At 55.3% G+C, this 21,988-nt stretch overlaps 1 protein-coding gene across 8 annotated transcripts in view; it reads right to left on the bottom strand.

The window, feature by feature from the left end:
- Positions 1 to 1,362: 1,362 nt before the first annotated feature.
- Positions 1,363 to 21,988, bottom strand: part of Ccdc57 (coiled-coil domain containing 57) — an 82,813-nt gene continuing 62,187 nt past the window's right edge. For 7 of the 8 annotated variants that reach the window (XR_002388098.2, XM_021241001.2, XM_087208272.1 and 4 more), the window contains one exon: positions 1,363 to 1,766. Coding sequence is in view for 6 of the 8 variants with exons in the window: in XM_021241001.2 (XP_021096660.2) it covers positions 1,558 to 1,766 (209 nt within the window). In the remaining 2 variants the exon portion in view is untranslated. The remainder of the gene's footprint in view (positions 1,767 to 21,988) is intronic. The other variant, XR_002388099.2, reaches the window with a different exon arrangement.

The following is a 21,988-nucleotide window of genomic DNA, read 5'->3' as shown; positions in this document are numbered from 1 at the left end:
TCCGAGTCTGGCTGCTGTGCTCCTCCATTCCCCTTTCTGCATCTGCAGGGCCCCAGCCTGGACAGGTGACCTCTTCCCATGGGTCTCTTCGGGTTTGACAGGTTTTTAGACCCCTGCGCACTTCTCAAGGCCGTGCTGCCGGTGGGCAGTAGCTGGTCAGTGGGGCTCTGGCCTCTGCACTCTTGGACTCAGGTGGTGGCTGAATCCAGAAGCTGGACCTGTCCAGGGGATGGCAGCTTGGGACTCAGTCTGAGGCTCTGAAGGGGAGCACTTCTGTGCTTTTTCACCCTCAGGAGGGCATAGAGCCATGCCAGACTTCAGGAACACGCACCTTAAAGGGTAGCATGCCCCCCCACCAAGGTTGCACCTGGCATCTCAGGGGCATCGATGGCCTGCCGTTGTCCCTGTGTCCCCAGGTGGACCATGTTAAGGACATCCGTGTAGCCCTTTGTACATTCACGTGGAAAAATGGATGAAGCCAAGTATAGGGACACAGGGTGGTGCAAGAGAGATTTGCAAAGCAATGTGACCTGGGCCTGTGAGTTCTCAGCCTGCACCAGCGTCCCTGCTGGTGGTGTGGGCTCTTCCTGTAACTTTTGCCTGGCCCACACAGCTGTGAGCTAGGCAGACAGATGACACTATCTATATTTTACCTGGACTGAAAGGGCTCAGAGCAACCCCACCCCATGGTCCTCCCAGAGCAGTTGTCTGTCAGGTTCAGAAAGGGTAGCACTGCCCGAGGACACTCAGCAAGGTTGAGGTTGCAACCCTCCCTGGGCTCTGCTGTGGCTTTGGATGTTTGGGGAGAAAAGGCCAAGCAAGGGCTCTGGGAGAGCAGGTGCAGGACAAGCCCACAGGCAAGGTCGTTACGGCCAGCTGAGTGCATCTGTGGGCATGTGGGCCCCCTGATGTGATGCAGTTTTCTGGTAGGGCAATGTGGTTGTGTTCCTGTGGCACTTGAAGTGATAGTGCACCCATGTATGTTTCATCCTGACAGGTGTCCTGCCCTGGGCACTTAGGTGGCAAGATGCTTTACTATTATCCTTCGTGGGGATGAGTGTGGAAGGCACTGTGACGACCTGCTCTCCTGGGCTGACCTGCATCCACCAGCACCCAGCTGGGAGCACCTGGGCTCACCTGGAAGCCTGGTCCCTCATAAGGCACTGTCTGGGACACACTTGGTGGGTGGGCATTCTGCTCTCCACATCACTAGGCTCTGGGGGGGCTGCTGTCATGACCCTGCCAGTGTGAGGCTGGCCGTGGGTAGTGACACAGGCAAGTGGCAGGAGCCAGGCCAGGATCTGGCATGCAGAACGGACATGGCATTCCCAAGCAGGACAGGTAGACACCATGGCCAGCAGATGCGGCAGAGAAGTTTTAATGGCTCTGAGAGGTTTAATGTCCCCCAGGGAGGCCATCTCAGCAGCATCTGGGACCCTATTTGCAGCTCATGGCCCCACTGAATGCCATGTGTGCACCCACCCCTGACGTGCAGGGAAAACCACAGTGCCAGCCCCGGGCCCTTGTGGGGTCCACTGCATCACACAGCTGAGGAAGTCAGTCCTTCATGTTGTAGTTGCGGATCCGGGGGGCTGGCTGGCAACTTCTAGGTCTCGCAGGACAAGAGCTGAAGGATGTGGTGGCCCTGGCCCTCGACTGTGCTGCCATCTTCATCCCCTTAACGGCCAAGGTCTCCCGAAACTGCATCCCAACAGGGCTCCCGCCAGCTTTCTGGTGGCTGTGGAGTGCTGGAGCTGCTGGGGACTCTGCAGGAGAAAGGACAGACAGGGCTCTGTCAGGAGCGCAGAAGGGGGCAGGCATGAGCCCAGAGCTGGGCTCCCAGGTATAGATGGCTCTGGGCCTGGACCTCTTCCCTGGCTTTCTTCGTGGGAGCTACTGCACGGCCTTGCTTGAGGGCAGCTGCTATGTTGGGATCCTGGCCCAACCCTCCACCGGACACTCCAACCTCTGGCTCTGAAACCACCCTGCCTGCTGCCTCCCCATGGGCCTGAAAAAGGCCACCGAGGCAGGAGGATGGCAAGTTCCAGCCAGCCTGGGCAACCTAGGACTTGGAGAGACCCTGCCTCAAAATAAAAAATAAAAGGCAAAATGGCTAGGGATGTAACTCATCCCCTTCACGCAGACGATGAAGGCTCTGGGTTCATTCCCCAGTGCTAACGATAAATAAGTAAATAAAAGTCCATGGTAAGGAGTGTGTTCAGAACGGGCCTGAGGGGTCTTTGGACTTTCACAGGACCAGGTGCCTCTGCTTGGCTGTCTCCAGTGTGATGTGTGCGGTGCTTCGTGTCTACTCTGCCCACCTCCTCTGCCCAGGGAAGAGGTCTGGAGGCCTTGGGATGTGCTAATGTGGCAAGGGTAGGCACTGGACAGGGGCCAGCCCCAAGATTCCCCGGGGCCACATGTGGGCGTGAGGCCTGAGTGGCTGCAGTGTGCTCGGTGCTCTGCCCACGCTGCTTGCACCCCTCGTCCCATCCTGGGCCGCTGCTTCTTTGCTGTCCTATGGGGGCCTCTTGGGACACCGAGCCCTGGGCTTCCTCACCCTGTGGGCTCCTCGGGGTCACGCCCAGACCCTGTGCCCCTCTGCCTCTGGGATCTACTGGGATGCCCCTGCCCCCTGCCTCAGGCAGTCCCTCTGGTCAGGGTCTCCTGAGACTGGGGTCATCCTGGACCGGGTCCTGGTGTCACCACAGACCCTGGGGGGTCACCTCAAACACAAGGCCCTGGCTGTCCTCCACATGACGAAGGGACTCCGTGAGCTTTACCTGCTTTAATCCTCGTGACAGTAGGCCGGGGCGGGGGGGGGGGCGTTGAAAAAGTAAGGTGTAGGGAGAAGGACGAGCCAGGACCACACGATTGTCTGCTGGGGGTGAGCTGACGCTGAAGGAGAGGCCTGTGCTGGCCACTTGGGGCGGGAAGGGGCAGGGACAGGGAAGCCCCAGGCCAGGCAGGCGGCTTCTGAGCAGCCCCCGGAGCTGAGCTAACCCACACCCTCCCAGGTGGGTCCAGCACCCTGCTTTGGGGCCTCCAGGTGCTTTTGGGCCTTTCCCTGCAGCGCCCTTGGACCAAGCTGCCAGGCTGCAAGGCAGAGGCGGCCCCGAGGCATGGAGCTGGACATGTTGGGCCAGTCTGCTGGACTGACCCCATGCCTAGGGATGCCCGCCTGGTGCCAGTGTGAGGGCCAACCTGTAACTGGCCTGTCTCCCCGCACCCACATGTGCTGCCCACTGCCCGGCCTCGGGCAAATTATGTGGGCGCGCCCCCTGCTGAGAAGGGGCCTGCACACTGCTTCCTGCCGTCTGCTTGGTCGGCTGTCTGACACAGGGATATGGTGAAGGCCGGGGGCGCTCCAGAGCAAGCGTGGAGCAGAGCTTGGCGGACCCCAGCTGGAGCTCCCCCAGGTCCCTCACCTCAAGTGAGTCCGAAGTGAGTGGCCCCGGCCTCCTCCGCGGGCATGTTACAGCCCCTTGGAGGAGAGCTGACCACACCTGGTGGAGGTGGCCCTCAGTCCTGTCCTGGGCTGCTGCCCAGGCCGCCTGCCTCCAGGGAGTGGCATAAGCGCCAGGCCTGGCTCTGTCCCTGCCAGCCAGGAAACACGGTGAAGGCTGCCTGGGCTGTGCGGCTCTGGGAAGGGCGGGGGGTGGGGGGGCAGTGCTGCCTGCCTTGGGGCTGGGGCGGGCCTGCCCTGGCTGCAGGCTCAGGTCTCAGTTTGAGTTGTGCCCCTGGGCACAAGTGACAAAAGCCTGTTGAGCTCACTATGGCTCCAGCTGGTCCAACCTGTCCTGTCTCAGGGGGCCCTGCTGCTCAGTAGGGTTATTTGTACCCCAGGTCTCTGGCAGCTCATCTAAGCTTTTTTATTTTTAGCAGTACCAGGGGTTGAAAACAGGGCCTTTGCACTGAGCGACATCCTCCTTCTTTTCTATCTAAAATGTTTTGAGATAGGGTCTTACTAAGGTGCTGTATTGCCCAGACTGGATTCAAACTTATGATCCTTCTGACTCAGCCTCTCAGAGTGCTGGGATTACAGGCATGGGCCGCTACATGTGATATGAACCACCTTTTTATATTCATTCATTCATTCATTTATTTAAATTTTTTGAGAAAGAGAGGGTCTTGCTATGTAGCCCAGGCTGGCCTTGAACTCATGGCAATCCTCCTGCCTAAGCCTCCCGAGTGCTGGGATTACAGGTGTGTGCCACCACGCTCCACTCTGAACCACCTTCTTATTAGTGCTTGTAAATTCAGTTATATTACACTCTCCACCCTTCAAACCTTCCAAGGCTTCCTTCCTCTGCTGTCGAGTTCAGCCCTAGCCTCAGCATGCCCCGGATGGTCGATGTGGACAGTGGACATGATCTTGTCCCACAGTCTCGGCCCTGAGTCTCCAGAAGTTGCAAGCTCCCCAGGACTGCTTACCTGGGGTGTCCACTCACGTGATGGCCTGCGCCCCCATCCCTGCCCCACACTGCCTCCTGGAGAAGCCCCTGGTGCAGGGAGCTGGCAACCTGCAGCAGCCTGTGCTGCATTCCCGGGCCCACTGTGCCCCTCACCTGCAGCGAGCGTCTCAGCAGCCTGGGGCTGGGCAGCCGTGGCAGGAGCACCTGAGGACACCTGGCTCTGCAGCGAGCACACCTGACCCCCTCTGCCTGGTGCGGTGGGCAGCGGGACTCAGGCTGCAGGGAGAGCCTGGCGGGACGTGGCCCTCAGCCGTGGGAGCTGGTCTGGGATGCTGACTCCACACCGAGTGTGTGTGCCAGGGGTGTGGGGGTCAGACACCACCTGGGGCCAGGAAGGAGCCCTGATCCTATCCAGGACTCACGACCGAGAGCCTTCCACAGCGTCTACTGCGGGCCCCAGAGCTCCCTAAGCGACCTGGGCCACAGAGAAGCAGGCCTGGGCTGGCTGGGGTGGTCAGACTTGGGGATGACTGGGCCATGCCCCAGGGTGACTCTGCCTCTTGGCTGAGGACGGCTGTGACAGAGGTGACATGGTCCCCGGCAGCCAACTTGCTCCAAATGCCATGGGCCACGGCCAGGCCAAAGGCCACCCGGGAGAACACTCTCCAGGGGTTGGGCCGATGACCCTTTGGACCCCACAGGGACAGCATGCCTGCAGCACGTGCAGGGCGGCTGCAGGCTGCAACTGGGCAGCGGGCGGGTGTCGGCGAGGCCCGGGGATGTGGCCAGCGCTGCAGGGCTAGGCGAAGGCCACAGTGTGGGGAGTGGGGTTTGGGCTCCCCACGCTGTCTGCTGCCTCCAGGCCGCATTGGCCTCAGCGATGAGGGGCAGGAGACCATGGGATCCCAGGTGTGGAAGAGCCCAGGCAGAGGAGAGGGCACAGCATGGAGACCAGCTCAGCCCAGCCTGGCACTGGGCACAGCGTGGGCCTGCAGGGGTGATGGGCGGAGGGAGTGGCACAGCCCAGAGGCCTGACAGCTTGCCTGGCTGTGCACAGGGCCCGAGGCCACACCCCCTGGCTTGGGAAGACACAGGGCGCATGGAGCGGGTGCTGCTGGAGCAGCCCTGGGGCTGGGGCCTGGACCTGGGCCAGGAGGCCACCCTCCTGCCTCAGTTGCTGTCAGCCCCACTGTGCGCAGGACTGTCAATCCGAGCTACTCCCAAGGGTTAAGGCAGTTGAGGCAGGAGAATCTCAAGTTTAAGGCCAGATGGGGGAATTTATTTTTTATTATTATAATTGGGACAAGGTCTCACTATTTGGTTCAGGCTGGCTTTGAACTCACTACGTAGCTCAGGCTGGCATCAAACTGGCAGCGATCCTCCTGCCTCAGCCTCCTGAATGCTGAGATTACAGGTGTGCACCACCACAGCTGGTCAGTCTTGGCAATTTAGCAATTTACCAAACTATGTCTCAAAATTTTTAAAAAAGGGCTGGGGATGTAGGCCAGTGCCAAGGCCCTGGGTTCAATCCCTAGGAATAAAATCAAACATAAAATAACAGAAAAATTGAAAATGAGAAAATAAAAAACAATTAGGCAAAAAAAGGTCCTAAGAGGCAAGAACGTTGCATTTTTTGAGGTCCAGCTTCAGAATGCATCGAGTGGCAAGCACGGAAGGAGTGGCTGACTTGGGCCCAGATTTGAAGGCCCTGACTCACCTGCTCCCCACAGTCCAGCCAGGGCACGGGGAGAGGGCACAGAGCCTACGGGACTGGCCCTTGAGCCATTCGGCCCACAGGATGGGGTCGGACACTTCCCTCCACAGCAAATGGACCCTGGCCGGCGTCAGACTCCACAGCTCAGGCCCGGAACCAACGTCAACTCACAGCGAGCACAGCAGCACCAGAACCAGCCCCAGCCCCCTCTGCCTCGGAACTGCATTTTGGGTCAGGGTTACCCTGAGGTATGAACCCTTCTGGGTTACAGCAGGAAACACCAATGGTCCAAGCTTTAGACGACTCCAATGTGGGAAGGTGCAGAAAAGCCAACAGGACAAGCCTGAGGAAGCAGAACGGGGAAAGCCGCAGCGTTCAAGCGAGGCCCAGGGAAAGGGGCATTGAGAGCGAGCATTGTGTGAGAGCAGCAGACCCTGAAGGCTCTGGGGGTCAGAGTCAGGCCTCTGCCAGACTTTCGGGAGAAAGGGGGGGCAAATTGGCGCCCCAGAGGAGATAGCTGGGCGACAGAAGACAGCAAAGTAAGTGTTACAAAGAGCAGTTCAAGCTGGGTGCTGTGGCCAAGCCTGTGATCCCAGTTACTCCAGAGGCTGAGGCAGGAGGATGGATCTCCAAGAGTTCAAGGCCAGCCTGGGCTACACAGTGAGAACTTGTTGTTTTTGGAGCTGGTTTCGCTATGCAGTTCAGGCTGTGCTTGAACTCACTATGTAGCCCAGGCTGGCCTTGAACTCTCGGGGTCCATCCTCCTGCCTCTGCCTCCCAGGCACTGAGATTACAGGCGTGTGCTACCACGCCCGCAGTCACTTATGAGGTAGGGAGCTCGAATGGTAATCAAACAGCATCTCCTAGAGAACATGGGCCAGGTGGCCACACACAGGCTTCTACTGAATCTTCAAGCAAACCAAGTTTTTCAGGAACAGTCACTTCCACTCTTATTTAAATTATTCAGCAAAGTAGAAAAAGAGTTAAAGCTGCCCAGGTCATTTTATGAAGTTGTCTTCCTTCCCAAAGGAGGTAACAACACAAGAAAAGAAAGTTATATATTCAACTTACAGATATAGTTGCCTGCATAGAAAACATAAGCAAATCTAATGAAATTAGTACTCAAAAAACACATCCTTATCACGTGAAGTCCACCTGGCACTGCAGGCTGGTCCAACACTGGGTCTGCTCCAGGGTTTCCTCAGCCATTGCCTCATGGAAAGAAAAAATGCTGTGTCTTCACCTGTGTGAACATCTGCCTATGAGGAAAACTCTTGGTCATTTGGGGATGTAAAATAATTTTTTCTTTTTCTTTTTGGTGTGGGGCTTGTGCATGTGAAGCACACGCTCTCCCGCTGTGCTGCACCCAGGCCAAGGGAATCTCTTCCCTTGATAAAGGTCCCATTGAGAGAGCACACAGCGGTCGTCCCACCGAGTAGAGAACTCCAGCTTAATCCCCTGCAAGTTAGGCAGCCAGACAGGATGGGCACTGTCTCCTGCTGTTGCCATGGCTCCAGGGTGCAGGCCAATTCTGGGAGCAAGCAGGAGTCGGAAGACCATGCGATCATCTACTCAGCGTTCATGAGAGAGAATCAGAATCGCAGTCCCGATGAACTCAGGACCCTTCGAGGTGGGCAGATCTGTCCACAAATTCCACTTCTCTACCCAAGCTGCGACGCTCTGGAAACAGCAAGACACCTCTAAGCCAGTCCACTGCCCATTCTGCAAATGAAGTTTTACTTAAAGGAACAAAGCACCCCCTGTCAAAGAGTGTCTCAGTCAAGCTGGGGACCTCTGGTTTCTGCTGCTGCTTGTCCCACCAGCCACCCGTGGCCTTTCTTCCGCTAAGGACGGCCCAATCCGGACACCAAACAGCCTCACAAATCCAGAAAACAGAAGTGGGTTGTTCTGCACTTTTTCTTTTTCTTTTTTTGTAAGTTGAGGGACTATCTCTTCAAACAAAACCTCAGCAGGGCATGCCAGACTGTGGCTGTAACCCTAGCTAATTGAGAGGCTGAGGCAGGAAGGTGTAGAGTTTGAGGCCAGCAGGGACCACACATCGAGAGCCTATACCAGAAACACAAAACGCCAGCTGAGGTGGTACACGCCTGCGATCCCAGCACTTGTGGAAGCTGAGCCAGGAGAGCTGCAAGTTTAAACCCAGACTATTTCAAAATTTTAAAAAGTGAAAAAAGAGGCTGGGATTGTAGCCCAGTGGTAGAGCATCCCTGAGTTTCACCCCCAGTAGCACAAAAAGAAGGCAAAACTGAGCAGGTCTAGGCGGGAGTGGGGCAGCAGCAGCTCCCCAGCTGCTAGCGCTCCTGGGAGACAGGAGCTGTGGTAATGACCTCCCGGGAGCCCCTAAGTGCCCAGAGGAGCGTAATTAAGTAGCCTCCTGTGACTTAATGGGATCCTGGGCACTGTCCGCAGCCACTGCCTGCCCTGCATCCGTTCCTCCTGATTTTGTCCTGACAGACCCGGACCTCCTTCTGGAGCAGTGACGTTGAGCCTGTGGCACGGGTGCCATGGTGGGCTGTTGGTTATCACCACGAGCCCTAAAGGGTTCGTGTCACTGCCCTAGAGGGTGTGCACACGCAGCCGAGTCTGGGGACAGCCCTTGTGAGCTAGCCATTCTTTTGCAGGAAACTTCCCAAGAGCTCAGCTGCTCCTGCTAGTGTTTGGGTACGGCCAACAGTCTGCTTTTTTCCCCCCATTAATTTTTAAACGGGGTGTGGTGGTGTACACCTGTAATTCCAGCACTCTGGGAGGCTGGAAGGACTGCAAATTCCAACCCAGTCTGAGCAATTTAGCCATTAGCAATTCAGCCATTTATCCCAGGCCATCCTCAGATTTGCAGTGATCCTCCTGTCTCAGTTTCCCAAGTGCTGGGCTCACCAGACAAAAATAATCCTGACCTCACAAAGAATGGGGAAATCTTGTCACCCTTTTTGTTTTTTAAGGGGGCTTTTTTTGGGGTCTTTTCTTCTTTTTTGGTACCAGGAATCAACTCAGGGCCTTGTGCTTGCCAGGTAGGTGGTGTGCCACTGAGTTACATCCTTGACCCTTGTTTCTTGTTTTGTTTTGTTTTTTTTTTTGTACCAGGGATCGAACTCAGGACCTTGCACTTGAGAGGCAGGCATGGAGCCACTGAGCTAAATCCCTGGCCCTGTTTCCTGAGACAGTCTTGCTGTGTGGACCAGGTGGGCTCAAACTCACTGCAATCCTCTTGCCTCGGGCTCCATTATTTCGCACCTATCGACTTTGCATAGATCCTTAGCAAGGTCCTCTCTTTTGTTTCTGATGTTCAAATGCAAAACACAGCTTATTTTCTTAGTTCCTGAGGGGGGTAGTTAGTGAGGGGAAGGGCCTGAGACAGGATGGGTGACTGGCCACCCAGATAAGAATTAAAATCAGGCCGGGGATTTAGCTCAGTGGTTTCCCCGCCTGCTGCGCAAGTGCAAGGACCTGAGTTCGATCCCCGGTACCAAAAAATAAAAAATAAAAAAAATAAGAATTAAAATCAGAACAGCTGGTGAACGAGGACTTCTCCCCGCAAGTGGGCAGTGCAGTTCTTCCCCACCAAGCTCCTGAGCTCTGAGAAACTTAAAATCCAAGATAACTAGTTTTTTCTTCCTTCAAAGTCCCCGTTTCCAGTAAACCCCACAGTGTGAAGGACTGGGTTAGAAGCCTGAGTCCCAGTTGGTCCACACAGCACCATCCGAGTGGCTACCAGGCATTGGGCAATTCCTGTGTCCCATGTATCTGTAAGTGGCCCTGGGGCGGGGGCAGTGGCCACCCACTCGGCCCTTCGGGGAACCCAGGAGCAGCTCTTATCTCCACTCAACGCCCTGCCCTGCTCTTCGGCTCTGGCTCTTGCTTCCAGACCTCTGTGGGCCTGCCCCGTACTCTCCATAACGATGATGCAGAGTGTCTGTCCCTCATGAGTCACATTTTTTTTGGCATTACTTATTTATTGTTTTGTGGTACCGGGGACTGAATGCAGGGCCTTCACACTGACCTACATCCTCAACCCTTTTTTAATTTTTGAGACAGGGTTTCACTAAGACAGAGCCTGCTTCAGCCTCTTCAAGAGCGTGATCACAGTTGTGCCACCGCCACATCTGGCAGATAAACTGCTTATTCTGTTCAGCTTTTTGGGTTTTCAGTATATTTTGATATTTATCTTGAACTAGCTGGATGTATCAAGCTTCACCTTTTTTCCCCCATGAATCAGATTCCAGTTCCACTGTTCTCCTATATTATTTTTCTTATTTCTTTAATTCATAGTCTTCAGGTTTAATTTGTTCTTATTTTTCTGACTCCATAAAGTGGAAGTGTAGATTACTGATTTTATTTATTTATTTATCTTTGGTGTTTTGAGACAGGGTCTCACGATATAATTCAGGTTGGCCTTGGACTCACTACAGCCTCTTAAATGCTGGTATTACAGGCATGTACAGCCACACCTGGGAGATTATTGATTCTAGACTGTCATCTTTCTAACACAAGCGTTTTTGTTCTGCTTTTGACAAGTGTCTCACGATATAGCCCAGGCTGGCTTCGAACCCTCCATCCTCCTGCCTCAGCCTCCAGAGTGCTGAGAGAAAGTCACCCTGCCTGGCTTCATAGGTATAAAAATCAAGCAACAAAAAGAGAAAAACAAAACAAAACAAAAAGTATTAAAGGTAAAAATTTCTAAGCACTGGTTTGGGATTTGCTCTTTGTTTTTGTTTTTTTGGTACCGGGGATTGAACTCAGGTCCTTGCGCTTGCACAGCAGGGAGCGAAACCACTGAGCTAAATCCTCGGCCCTGGGATTTGCTCTTTGACCCAGGGCTTATCTATATGCATTTATGCTGGAGCTATGGCCCAGTTTCTGCATGTACAGGGTGACTCTGAAGCCCTTACAACTACAGCTTGGCAGGGGTGGAAGTGGGTGCCAGCCTCTTTGTGGCCTTAGAACAAACACCACTGAAAAGCCAGCCATTGGGATTATTTCTTAATGTATCTGCTTTGTTCTAAAAGTCACTTCAACAGAAGGTGCTTTCCCTAGTGGAGTGGCCAACACTTTCCAGAGCTCATGGAGACCCGTGCGGCCGTCCTCTTCCTGGAGGCCTTGCGAATTCACAGCGAGCTCACCTGGCGCAGGCTCCCAGACTGCTTCGGCTAGGGTCACGGGTGCTGGCCAGGCCCAGCAGCCTCAGGAAGCCTCTCCCAGCTTTGCCAGGTGCATGCAGGTGCCTAAGGGCCTGGGCGGCCCGGCTGGTCTCTGTGCTGGGTCCTGGAGCTCAGCCAGCTCCCCCCTCCCCGGGTTGTCCTGAGGCTTGTTGCTCCCCTCCCGAAGCCTTCCAGCAAGGCTCCTGGCCTGGAGGGAGCCCTCTGGAAGAGCAGCGCTGCACGTGGTGTCCCAGGTCTGCTCACCGCGAGGCCCACGCGGACCCCTCCGGAGCGGCTTGCATCTGCTCCCGTCACAGTGTCATGGCTCTCTCATTACCACCTGCTCCGCTCTCCTGAGCTCACCCAGCCCAGGGTTTCACAAGTGTCCCCAGAGGCCAGGTGGCGGTGGCAGGGACTTCCTGGTGTTCAGCAAGATCACAGGAGGCCGCTGCTGTGAACAGGCTCCATCCTGGCCGCCAGCGGCCTGGACAACAGTGTGGTGTCCCTCACTGACCACCACTGTCTGCTGGCCTCCCGGAACCAGGGGCAGAACAGCGACAGCCACATGCCCTCGAGGCTGGTGTCCACTGCACTGGCACCAAGCTTCTGGCCTCAACCTCTCAGGGAAGGGACCCACTTTCCCTGAGCCCACCTCGACAAACAAAGAAGGTCACCGGGACCAGCTGCCCTTGCTTCTCCTTCCTGCTTCCCTTGGCTTCCATCTACGAAACTGGCCTGTCAGACACTTACTTCCTTATTTCTCTCTTCCTTTTTTCTTCAGTACTAAGGACTGAACCAGGGCCTCTGGGCTGAGCCCTAGCCCCCAACACAGCCCTTTCTGTCAGAGACGGGGCCAGCATCCCCTTTTTATCAGTTTGTGTTTGTGACACATCACGAATACACCCACAGACCTGAATCTAGGGTGTACCCCTGTGCATCCGTATGGCACCTCTTCCCTCCTTCCTCACCCTCCCAGAGTGCGGGAGGACAGGCCTGAGGCTCCAAGCCCAGCTCCAGATAGGTGAGATCTGCCAACTGGATCTTCGTGATCCTTTTATTTATTTACTTTTTTGGTACCAGGGATCGAACTCGGGACCTTGTGCTTGTGAGGCAGGCACTGGAACCACTGAGCTAAATCCCCGGCCCCCATGATCTTGTCCTTTGATGCTGGTTTGGGGGTGTTGGCTTGGGGGGGAGTGGAGAAAAGGGGGCTGAGGCCCTGCGGGCTGTGTGTGTTATGCCTCTGGGCCCCAGTGTGTCCAGACCTGTCTCAGAGCACTGTCTCGAGGGTCACTGGTCCAAAGCAGCCCCTCAGGAGAGGACCAGGAGACCCCGCAGTGACACCTGACACTGGAAGCAGATGGGTGAGCTGGGGTCCTGAGGAAACAGGACTGGACCCTCTCGGGAACAGGAGATGGGGATTCTGGGGTCCCCACCCCAGCACTAGGGATTGAACCTAGGGCCTCTGCACTGACCCACATCCCCACTTGTTTTTTTTTTGTTTGTTTGTTTTTAATATGAGACAGGCTCTTGGTATGCAGTTCAGGTTGACCACAAATTCAGGGGAATCCTCCTGGCTCAGCCTCTCAAGTGCTGGGACTACAGGTGTGCGCCATCATGCCTGGCATCCCCAGTTCTTATTTATTTAGGTTTTTTTTTTTGAGACAGGGTCTCACTTTGTAGTTCTGGCTAGCCTTGAATTCAACTATGTAGCCCAGGTTGGCCTTGAACTCATGGTGATCCTCCTGCTTCATCCTCCGAGGGCTGGGATTACATACAGCCTAGGCTGGGCTTGCTTGAACTTTCGATCCTCCTGCCTCAGTCTCCTAGAGTAGAGAGATTACTGGCCTGGGTGCCTCCAGTGTTTCTCGGGGAGCAAAGGGCAGCAGGACCTGAGTGGCTTGTCACAAACACCTTGGGTAACAATGTATGGAATGTGTCTTCCCCTTTTACCAAGTTTTTTGTTGTTTTTTTTTTTAAATAGCAGTACTGGCGATTGAAACCAAGACTTCTGCACTGAGCTACATCCCCAGGCCTTTATAAAAAACATTGTGAGCCGGTGTCTCTGTGTCTGAGTCACCAAGTTGTCCAGTCTGGGCTCAAACTCGGGATCCTTTCCCTAGTCTTATAGCAGGCGCCGAGATGTCAGGGGCACCGTGATGTCTCAGGGTGAGGATGGCCACGACTCACATGCTATACAGGGAAGAAATCCCCTAAAGCACAAGGGAAAGCTCCCAAACTCCTGTACTGGTGACCCACAGGAAGAACCAGACTCCGCAGCCCAGCAGCTCCTAGGAAGCCAGCCCTGCTCTCGAGCGAACAGGCCAGGCTCACGGCCGGCTCCGGCTCTTCCCGGTGCTCCAGTCCCTTCCCATTTTCTCTTCCTTCACAGTGAAAAGCTTTTTAGGTTTGTTCTGAGATGGGCTCTCGATATGTAATCCAGGCTGGCCTTGATCGTCCTGCTTCAGCCTCCCGCGTGCTGGGATGACAGGCATGCGCCACCATGCCTGGCTCCTTAAAGCTTCTGCATGTTTTGTGTCTTGCTTCAAGGTCTCCCGCACAGCCTGTGTCCCTGGGGCCTCTGAGGTCCACGCAGGGTGCAGCATCCATGGGGGAAGAGCCCACGGCACTGGGCGGGGCCTCTGGGTCCCAGTACTGGTGTGGCTGTGCTGCCGTTCACCTGCCAGACTCTCGGGAGGCAGACACCTCCTGATCATGGCCACTTCTTTGCCAGGAGCTGCCTACGGGGCCACCAGGTGATGCCAGCTGCTTAAAGCTGTTCCATGACTCCACGCAGCACCAGTGCCTGGGGCCTGCACACAGCCTGCGCTGGTCCACATCTTGTTGACTTAATTAGCTACCAACATTTAAAGGGAGACATTTTATGGCTTCTCTAGGAACAGAAATGTTGGGAGCAATGCTACATAATTCTAGGGAAAAACCATTTGAGTAGGCCTAGTTCTCCTGCCTGCAGGCCAGCTAGGACATTCCAGACATAATTGCATTTGGGTCACAACTGAGACCTCAGTGATCCCCGGATGCTGTAATCTCCAGGACAAGACCACATCTGCGGGAGATGCCAGGGAGGAACCAAATCTTCATCTGCACAGTTCCTCATTGTTCTTAGATTTCCACTGCTCCCCAGTCTTTTGTTACACCTTGTTTATCCCAATGTGAAGTACTGAACTCTGCATTTCACTTGTTACATCTGTTTCCCCATGTACTGAATAAAAGGTGCTGCAAGCTAGATGGTTTTTGTCTTTGCCACCCAGAGCAGCACTGATCAGACCCAAAGCTCAGCTTCTTCTCGGTCTCACTTTTCTACCTTTCCTGTAATTCGCCGTGTGCTGCCGGGGCTCGCAGGAGACCAGGACTCACTGCAGAGGTTCTGGTAACGTCCCCTTCCCCTGTTCCCTACAGAGAAAGATCTGCTTGCTCCTCCTACACTGTCAGGAAGGAGCAGCCCTATTGGTGTCAAAGCCTCTAGTGGCTGCCGCCCACTGCCACTGCAGGCCACCGTGTCCTGTGCTGCTGCAGTGGGGGCTTGGGCTGGGGGTCAGGGCTGAATCAGGCCCTGACTCCACTGAGCAGTGGCTGTGTGACCTCCGGCTGGAGCACAGGGCCAGCAGGCGCCACGCAGAAGCCCTGGGCTAGGGAAGCCCACAGCTGGGCCACGTGGGCAGGGGGACTCTCGGTTGGGCTGTCAGATGGAAGCTGGTTGTTCTGTTCCGCTTTAACCCTGGATCATCAGATAAGAGAAGTCTGGAACGGTGTCACCACACAAATCTGCACAGGAAGGTTCTGATTGTGTAAGTGGGGTTTCTACAGTGACGTTAGAGCAGCATACAGTGCTTTATCTTAACACTCCATGCAAGCTGTTCTCCCCCAGGCCTGGTGGTGGAACGTAGGGCCTTTCTACTTCTGCTTTTAGTGAGATGGGGGTCTCAGATGCTGCCCAGGCTGGGCCTTAATTTGGGATTCTTCTGCCTCAGCCTCCCAGAGTACTGTGATTATAGGCATTCCCACTGTGCATACATTTTAAAGGAAACATTTCAAAATGTCAGGGAAAAGCTAATGTAATTTTCAAAAGAACAAATTTAAAAAAAAAAGCAACATTCACACTGTTCTTCACCCCCCTTTCTTCCCAAGCCAGGCCTCAGTGGGACTGTCCCGCGGGATGGTGGGCTGGTAGACGCCTCGGGAGAAGGCAACTCCTCTCTGCCCCTCTCTGCCGCCCAGCCTCGGCTGGCATCACATTCCTCAGGAGCTTCCCCTGACCCTCTGGGCCCAGGACAGCCTTTGCCCTCCTGCCCACACCCACTGTCCCACCCGCCCCTTCTGGGACTCCAGGGAGTGGATTGCAGGCTGGCACTGGGATCTGGCCTGTTTCCACTCGAAAACGGGATTGCAGCATTTCCAGCCTTGGCTTGCAGGCCTGGGCTGAGGGGTCGTCCCGAACCTCAGGGCTTCTCCTGGGAGAAGAGCACAGCTGCCTCCCTCCAGCACCTCCCCTCCCTTCAGAGCATGGCTTCCTTCCCGTGGCTCAGCTACAGAAGTCACACGGAGCCCACTGTCCTGTCTTTCTAGCTCTCAGTCACCTGTGAAAGGAGCAGACTGACCAAAAGCAAAAAGCGGGAAAATGTCTAGGAAGCGCCTGCCAGTGCGGGGACGAGCGGCGCCCTCCACGCAGAGCCAGCTGCGGGCGCCCGGCCAACTCTGAGGGCGGTTTGGAAACACTTCTCGTAACACAGGCTGCCCACACTTTGACCCAGCTCTTTCCCTTCTGGAGAGTTATCCACCGCGGACTCCCGAGAGAGCGCACACGCCCTGATGAGCAGCATGCGTGCGTGGACGGTCAGGATGACCGCCGGGAGCACAGGCAGATGCAGAAGCAGGCCACCCACGGCACGTGGGGCTGAGAGAAGACGCGTGAAGATTCAGGCACGTGTGGTGCCCCGGCAGGCCTAGCAGCCCGGCCTGAGGGGAAAGGCCCGCTGCCCACCTCAGGCCTGAGCACGCTTTGTTTTGGGCCCCAGGTGTGCAGCCCTTGTTCCTGGGGTCTGGCCGCAGCACAGGGTGGGGGAGGAGGGGAGGGGAGGATCATCCTGACCCCTGCTGCAGAAGTCTGGGCACTGACAGTCTGCACCCTCAGAAGGTGAATGGGTCGGCCTCCGACTGGCTTCTCAAAGTGGGGGTTTCTTGGTGAGTGAGGTGTTGGCAACCCTGTCGGGGTCTGCAGTCCCCTGAGCTGTTCAGAAACAAGTGACCTCTGTTGAAGATCACCCTGCTGGTCTGAGCTACATTCCCCAACCCTTTTTTTTGGTATCAGGAATCGAACTCAGGACCTTGCACTTGGCAGGCAGGCGTGGCACCACTGAGCTAAATCCCTGGCCCCCCAACCCTTTTAATATACTATATTTTTACTTTGAGACAGAGTCCTGCTAAGTTGCTAAATTGCCTGGCCTGGGCTCGGACTTGCCATCTTCCTGCCACAGCCTCCCAGAGCGCTGGGATTACAGGTGTGCATCTCCATGCTTGGCCTTATGTTATTCTGAGATAGGGTCTCACTAAATTGCCCAGGCTGACTTCGAACTCATAAGCCTATCTTATCCTCTTACGTAGCTGGGGTTACAGGCATGCCCCACTGTCAGCCCGGATTATTTTGGGGGTAAAAGTAATTATCTTGAAAACTTGTGATTTCTTCCCTCACACCCAAGGTTAACCCTCTTCCAGCCATTTGCAATACTCCATTCTGCTTCTGCATATTTCATGGGTGGACTCCGAGCTGGGCAAATGCCACCCCGCAGCCTTTGCTGCCCTGCTCTGGGAGGGAGGAGAAGCCACCTCACCGAGCAGGCTCCCCTGGGAGGGCGCTGGGCTTTGTTTTATAACTCCCCTTCTTGTGTCAGCATTGCCTCTTTTGATGTGGATTTCTGGAGGGACACATCTTGCCAATTACTTCTTCCCATACATTTTAAGGCTATAAACTTGAAAATCCACCTTCGGCCTCCTGAGAAATCCACCAAATAACTGCAATCTGGAGAAGCCCCACGGTCTTGTTGTATCTGACCCTTCCCCCAGGCAGCGCACATGGCGGCCTGAGGCCCGTGTAGGGACTGGCCCTGGGTGTGGGAGGGAAGAGACACGGGCTGCTGCAGAGCCAGGAGAGGGCCCTGACTCCAGGGGCAGCAGGAAGGGCTGTGGGGACTGTGGTCTTCGTCCTCCCAGACCACCAACGGCATCTGGGGGTGCACAGGGCAGTGCTGAGCCCAGAACACTAAGGCCCTGGCACTGGGCCACCTCAGACCCAGCACCACAACTGCTGGACCAGTGTCCCCGACGGAGGCTCCACCAAACTCTGCCAAAGGGGAGCTGTCGACAGCCTGCCACTGTGCTGTGCTCACTTTGCTAGTCAGAACACACTGAACGTTGCTGTGCTTTAGAGCGGAGTACAGCTTACAGACTGACTGTCTGGGGACTCCACACGCTGCTCCTGCTCGCTGTCCCACATGTCAGAGTGATGAGGTCACATCCTCCTCCTGACCAGAGATTCTGTCCCCTTTGTCCCCTAGAATGGTCTTCAAGGTTTTACAGAAATATTCTCATGAACTAGGTGCAGGGGAATAGGCCTGTAATTCCAGCACTCTGGGAGGCTGAAGCAAGAGGACGGCAATTTTGAGCCCAGCTGGGGAAATAGTACCTTAGTGAGACCCTGTCTCCAAAAACAAAAAAAGCAAGCAAGCGAAACTGTAATCCCAGCACTCGGGAGGCTGAGGCAGGCGGACTGTCACAAGTTCAAGTCTAGCCTGGGTTACATAGTAAGTTCAAAGCCAGCCTGCACTACATAGCAGGACCCTGTCTGAAACACCAAAAAAGAAAGGAAAAAAAAAGTAAAAGGGGGCTGGGGTGTAGCTGGGTATGAAGACAGGCCTTGCGGTCAATCCCTGGTTCCACTCCGCCCAAGACACTCAAGGGTAACTCAGACCCCTTGGTCCCACTGACCACTCCCTTGGCTCCTCCGAAGCAACATCTTTCGTAGGGAGAACCAACGGCTCTCTGATGAAAGGCATCTTTCCGCCTTCATTTATTTATTTTTTGGTGCCAGGGATCGAACTTGGGACCTTGTGCTTGCGAGGCAGGCGCCGGAACCACTGAGCTACATCCTCGGCCCCTGGCTTTGTTTTTGTGCAGTACAGGGGACTGCACCCAGAGGCACTGCATGGGCGGGCGGAGCGGCACCCACAGCTGTTGGTGACTTATCTCCACTTACCTTCCTTGCAACCCCTCCTCCTTCCTGGGCCTGCTTCTCAGCCCGGCAGTCTCTGGGGCCTCGAGCGGGGCCTGGCAGGGGCACTGACTGTGCTCAGGCGATGCCACCCGGCTCTCTGTGTGGTGTGGGCTCAGGGCTGGGAAGCGCCGCGCCTTCCGCAGATGCCACCCGAGGCTGTCCTGTGCCTCGAGGCCCCAGCCCTTCCGTGGCGGCCTCCACACTCAGCCTTGGTGGCTGTGCACTGCCTCTGCCCTGCTGCAGCCGCAGGGTGAGTGCTTGGTGGGCTCGGGTGGCCCGCAGGTGGGGTGGCCCATCGTGTGCCTTCTCCGCCCACCGCGGGCCTCCCCTCCTGTGGGCGCCCACTGCACGCCGAGCTCCGCTTCCTGGCTCTGGCTCCCTCACCAGGGCTCTTCCTAGCCCTCTCTGCAGGCTTCACCTTGCTGGGGACTGCTTCCTACCCCAGCCAAGCTGCACTGCCGCCTGGTCCAGTGTTCCTGCCTGGCTCCCTCCCCTCCTCCAGTACTGGGGTTCAGTAGCCCCCTTTGATTCTGGTTTTCTGAGGCAGGGTCTCGCTGTGTCACCAAGTCGCCCAGGTTAACTCCAACTTGAGATCCTCCTGCCTCAGCGTCCTAGAGTGCTGGGATTACAGGTGTGACACCACAACCAGCTCTTTTCAAGGGTGTCTGTATGGGGAGGAGGGCTCTCCCTCCGGGCCAGGCATGGTTGTGACTGCATGAAAGACCCTGGGTTTCCCCCAGGCAGGCTCACTCTGCCCCCACCCATCAGGACACAGCCCTCTGTTTGGCCTAGGAGTCTTTCCCAGAGAGCAGGCGGCTGCCACAGGCTTGAGTTCACTTTTCTAGTGGCCTGCCCTGCCCTGCCCTGCCCTGCCCTGCCCTGCAGCAGGCCTAACCCACGGCTCCCCATCCTCCCCACCACAGGCTCCACGGATCCCTCCCTCCATGTCAGCTCCAGACGGCTGCTCCCAGCAGAGGTGCTGATAGGCCATCCCGGCCACTTCGGCTCGGCCACTCCACTCCGCCAGAGGCTGGCATGGCAACCCCTGCCACTCCTCAGACACCAGTGACCTCTACCTTGGAGAAACCAGGCCTTATTCTGGGAGGCTGAGGCAGGAAGGTCCCCTTGAGTTCGAGGCCAGCCTGAGTTACAGAGTGAGACCTAGGCTCAAAAAACCCAAACCAGCTGGGGATGTAGCTCAGTGGTTTCGCAAGCGCAAGGACCCGAGTTTGATCCCCGGTACAAAAAAAAACAACAAAAAACCCAAACCAAACCAAAAACAGGCCAGGTATTTGTCCCAGTGCCAAGTATTATTTGTCCCAGTGACGAGAAGACGACCGAGACACTTTCCTTGATTTCCCTGCAGAGCTCCAGTCACTCACTCTGCCTCATTACCACTTTTGTTATGAAATACACCCAGAGTGCACAGAAAACGCGCATCACACAGATATTTAAAGGCCAATGAAAATAAGTAACTTAAATGATGAAACAAACGCCCGTGCTCCAGCTTCAGGGGCACCTGCTGGCCTGCAGGAAGCGTTCCTCATCCCCGCGCCCCACCACCGGAAGGTTTCTGGGTCGGAAGGCGGCGGGGCCCAGGAGGCAGCGCAAGCGCTATTGCCTTTCCCACTGGAGCTGGGCCTGGTTCACGCAGCTCGGCTTGACCGCCAGCTCCCGCCCCCGCCCCAGGAGCAGCCTCGGGTGGAGGCGGGAGGTGACATGGTAGCAGAGTGTGGTGCCCATGTGTGGCCTTCACATGCAGGGTGTGGACAGATCTCGGGGGACAGGCTCACCCCCCGCCCCCACCCCGTGGGCCGGGTTTTGTCCACTGTCTTCTGAGCTCTGTGCGCCTGGGACTCCAAACACTGCTTCACCCAGTTTGACAGAGCTGCAGGGTCACACAGGGCCGGCCCCAAGCTCCGGTTGAGAGCTGTCACCTCCCTCCCGCCCCACAAGCACACGGGGAGCTGGCTACTCACCACCTGGGCTGCCCACGGTGAGTGACAGGATAAGCACTTAGACTGATGGCTTATAAGGAACAAGCCAGAGTTTATATGCAGCCAGCGCACTGTAAGTGTGAGCAATTAAGGGCCTGAAAATTTTCCTACAAAAACCTGTTAAAAATAAGTTGGGGGGCCGGGGATTTAGCTCAGTGGTTCTGCCACCTACCTCACAAGCACAAGGACCCAAGTTCGATCCCCAGTACCAAAAAAAAAAAAATAATAAGTTGGGGAATGCTGCACAAGTCAAGGACCCGAGTTCGATCCCCGGTACCAAAAAAAAAAAAAGTTTGGGAGGAAAAAAAAAATTATACAAGAGACTACAAGGAGACATTGGGGAAGTAAAAAAGATAAACAAAACTAAACTTGGTCAAATTTACTTCTGTTTAGAGACCACCAGCCCTCAGTAGCTCAAACTCCAATTGATACCACCGGAAAATAAAAACACAGATGTTCATATGTTTAAGAAATTAGTGGGATAAACGGGGCATGGTGGCACATGCCTGTAATCCAGTGCTCAGGATGCTGAGGCAGGAGGATCGCTGCAAGTTAGAGGCCAGCCTGGGCTACATAGCGAGACTTTGTCTCAAAAAACAAAACAAGGGGCCAGGGATTTAGCTTAGTGGTTCCGCCGCCTGCCTCCCAAGCGCAAGGACCCGAGTTTGATTCCCGGTACCAAAAAACAAACAAACAAACAAAAATAACAATAGACTTTTGGTGGGAGGGTATTGGGAAACCAGACAAGCTGGGTCTAAAGACTGTATGGAAAAAATAAATAGATTCCCAGGTGTGATGGTGCACACCTTCCATCCTAGCACTCAAGAGGCTGAGGCAAGAGGATCACTGGGAGTTTGAGGCTAGCCTGAGCTTCATATGGAGATCCTGTCTCAAAAACCAAAACCAAAACCAAAATAGGTAAATGGGAACAATTAGGAAAATTCTGAGGAAGGAATGTACAGAGAAGATCCTAGATCAGCCAACATGAAAGTCATGAAGGCTAATAATTCAGACTACAGTGCTGCACACGGACGGACAGGTGAGTAGGGCAGAGAGTAAAGAGTCCAGGCCACACCACCTGAAAAGCAGCGTGACAGGGACAGGAGCTTTCACACAAGTGGGCTGTGTGGGCTGTCCACTCAGGTGCTGGGACAGCCTAATGGTTATCTATCTAGGGTTAAAAAGTCTGGTTCCTAGCCAGGCGTGCACATCTGTAATCCCAGCACTTAGGAGGCTGAGACAGGACTGCCCTGAGTTCAGGCCAGCCTGAACTGCATAGTGAGACCCTGTCCAAAAAAAAAGAAACTGGAGTCCCCTAAGTACGTCACAAAACTGAGAAAGGATAAAGACAAGGACATTGATTACATAAAAATTAAAAATACATAGGAGAAGCCAGTGTGGTGGGGCACACCTGTAAC

The sequence above is a fragment of the Heterocephalus glaber genome, unplaced genomic scaffold (assembly GCF_053883595.1).
Source record: "Heterocephalus glaber isolate CG9 unplaced genomic scaffold, H.glaber_assembly_v1.0 deba00000937, whole genome shotgun sequence".
Classification (NCBI taxonomy): Eukaryota; Metazoa; Chordata; class Mammalia; order Rodentia; family Bathyergidae; genus Heterocephalus; species Heterocephalus glaber.
The sequence above is the reverse complement of the archived record's forward strand: the minus strand, read 5'-3'. Positions and strand labels throughout refer to the sequence as shown.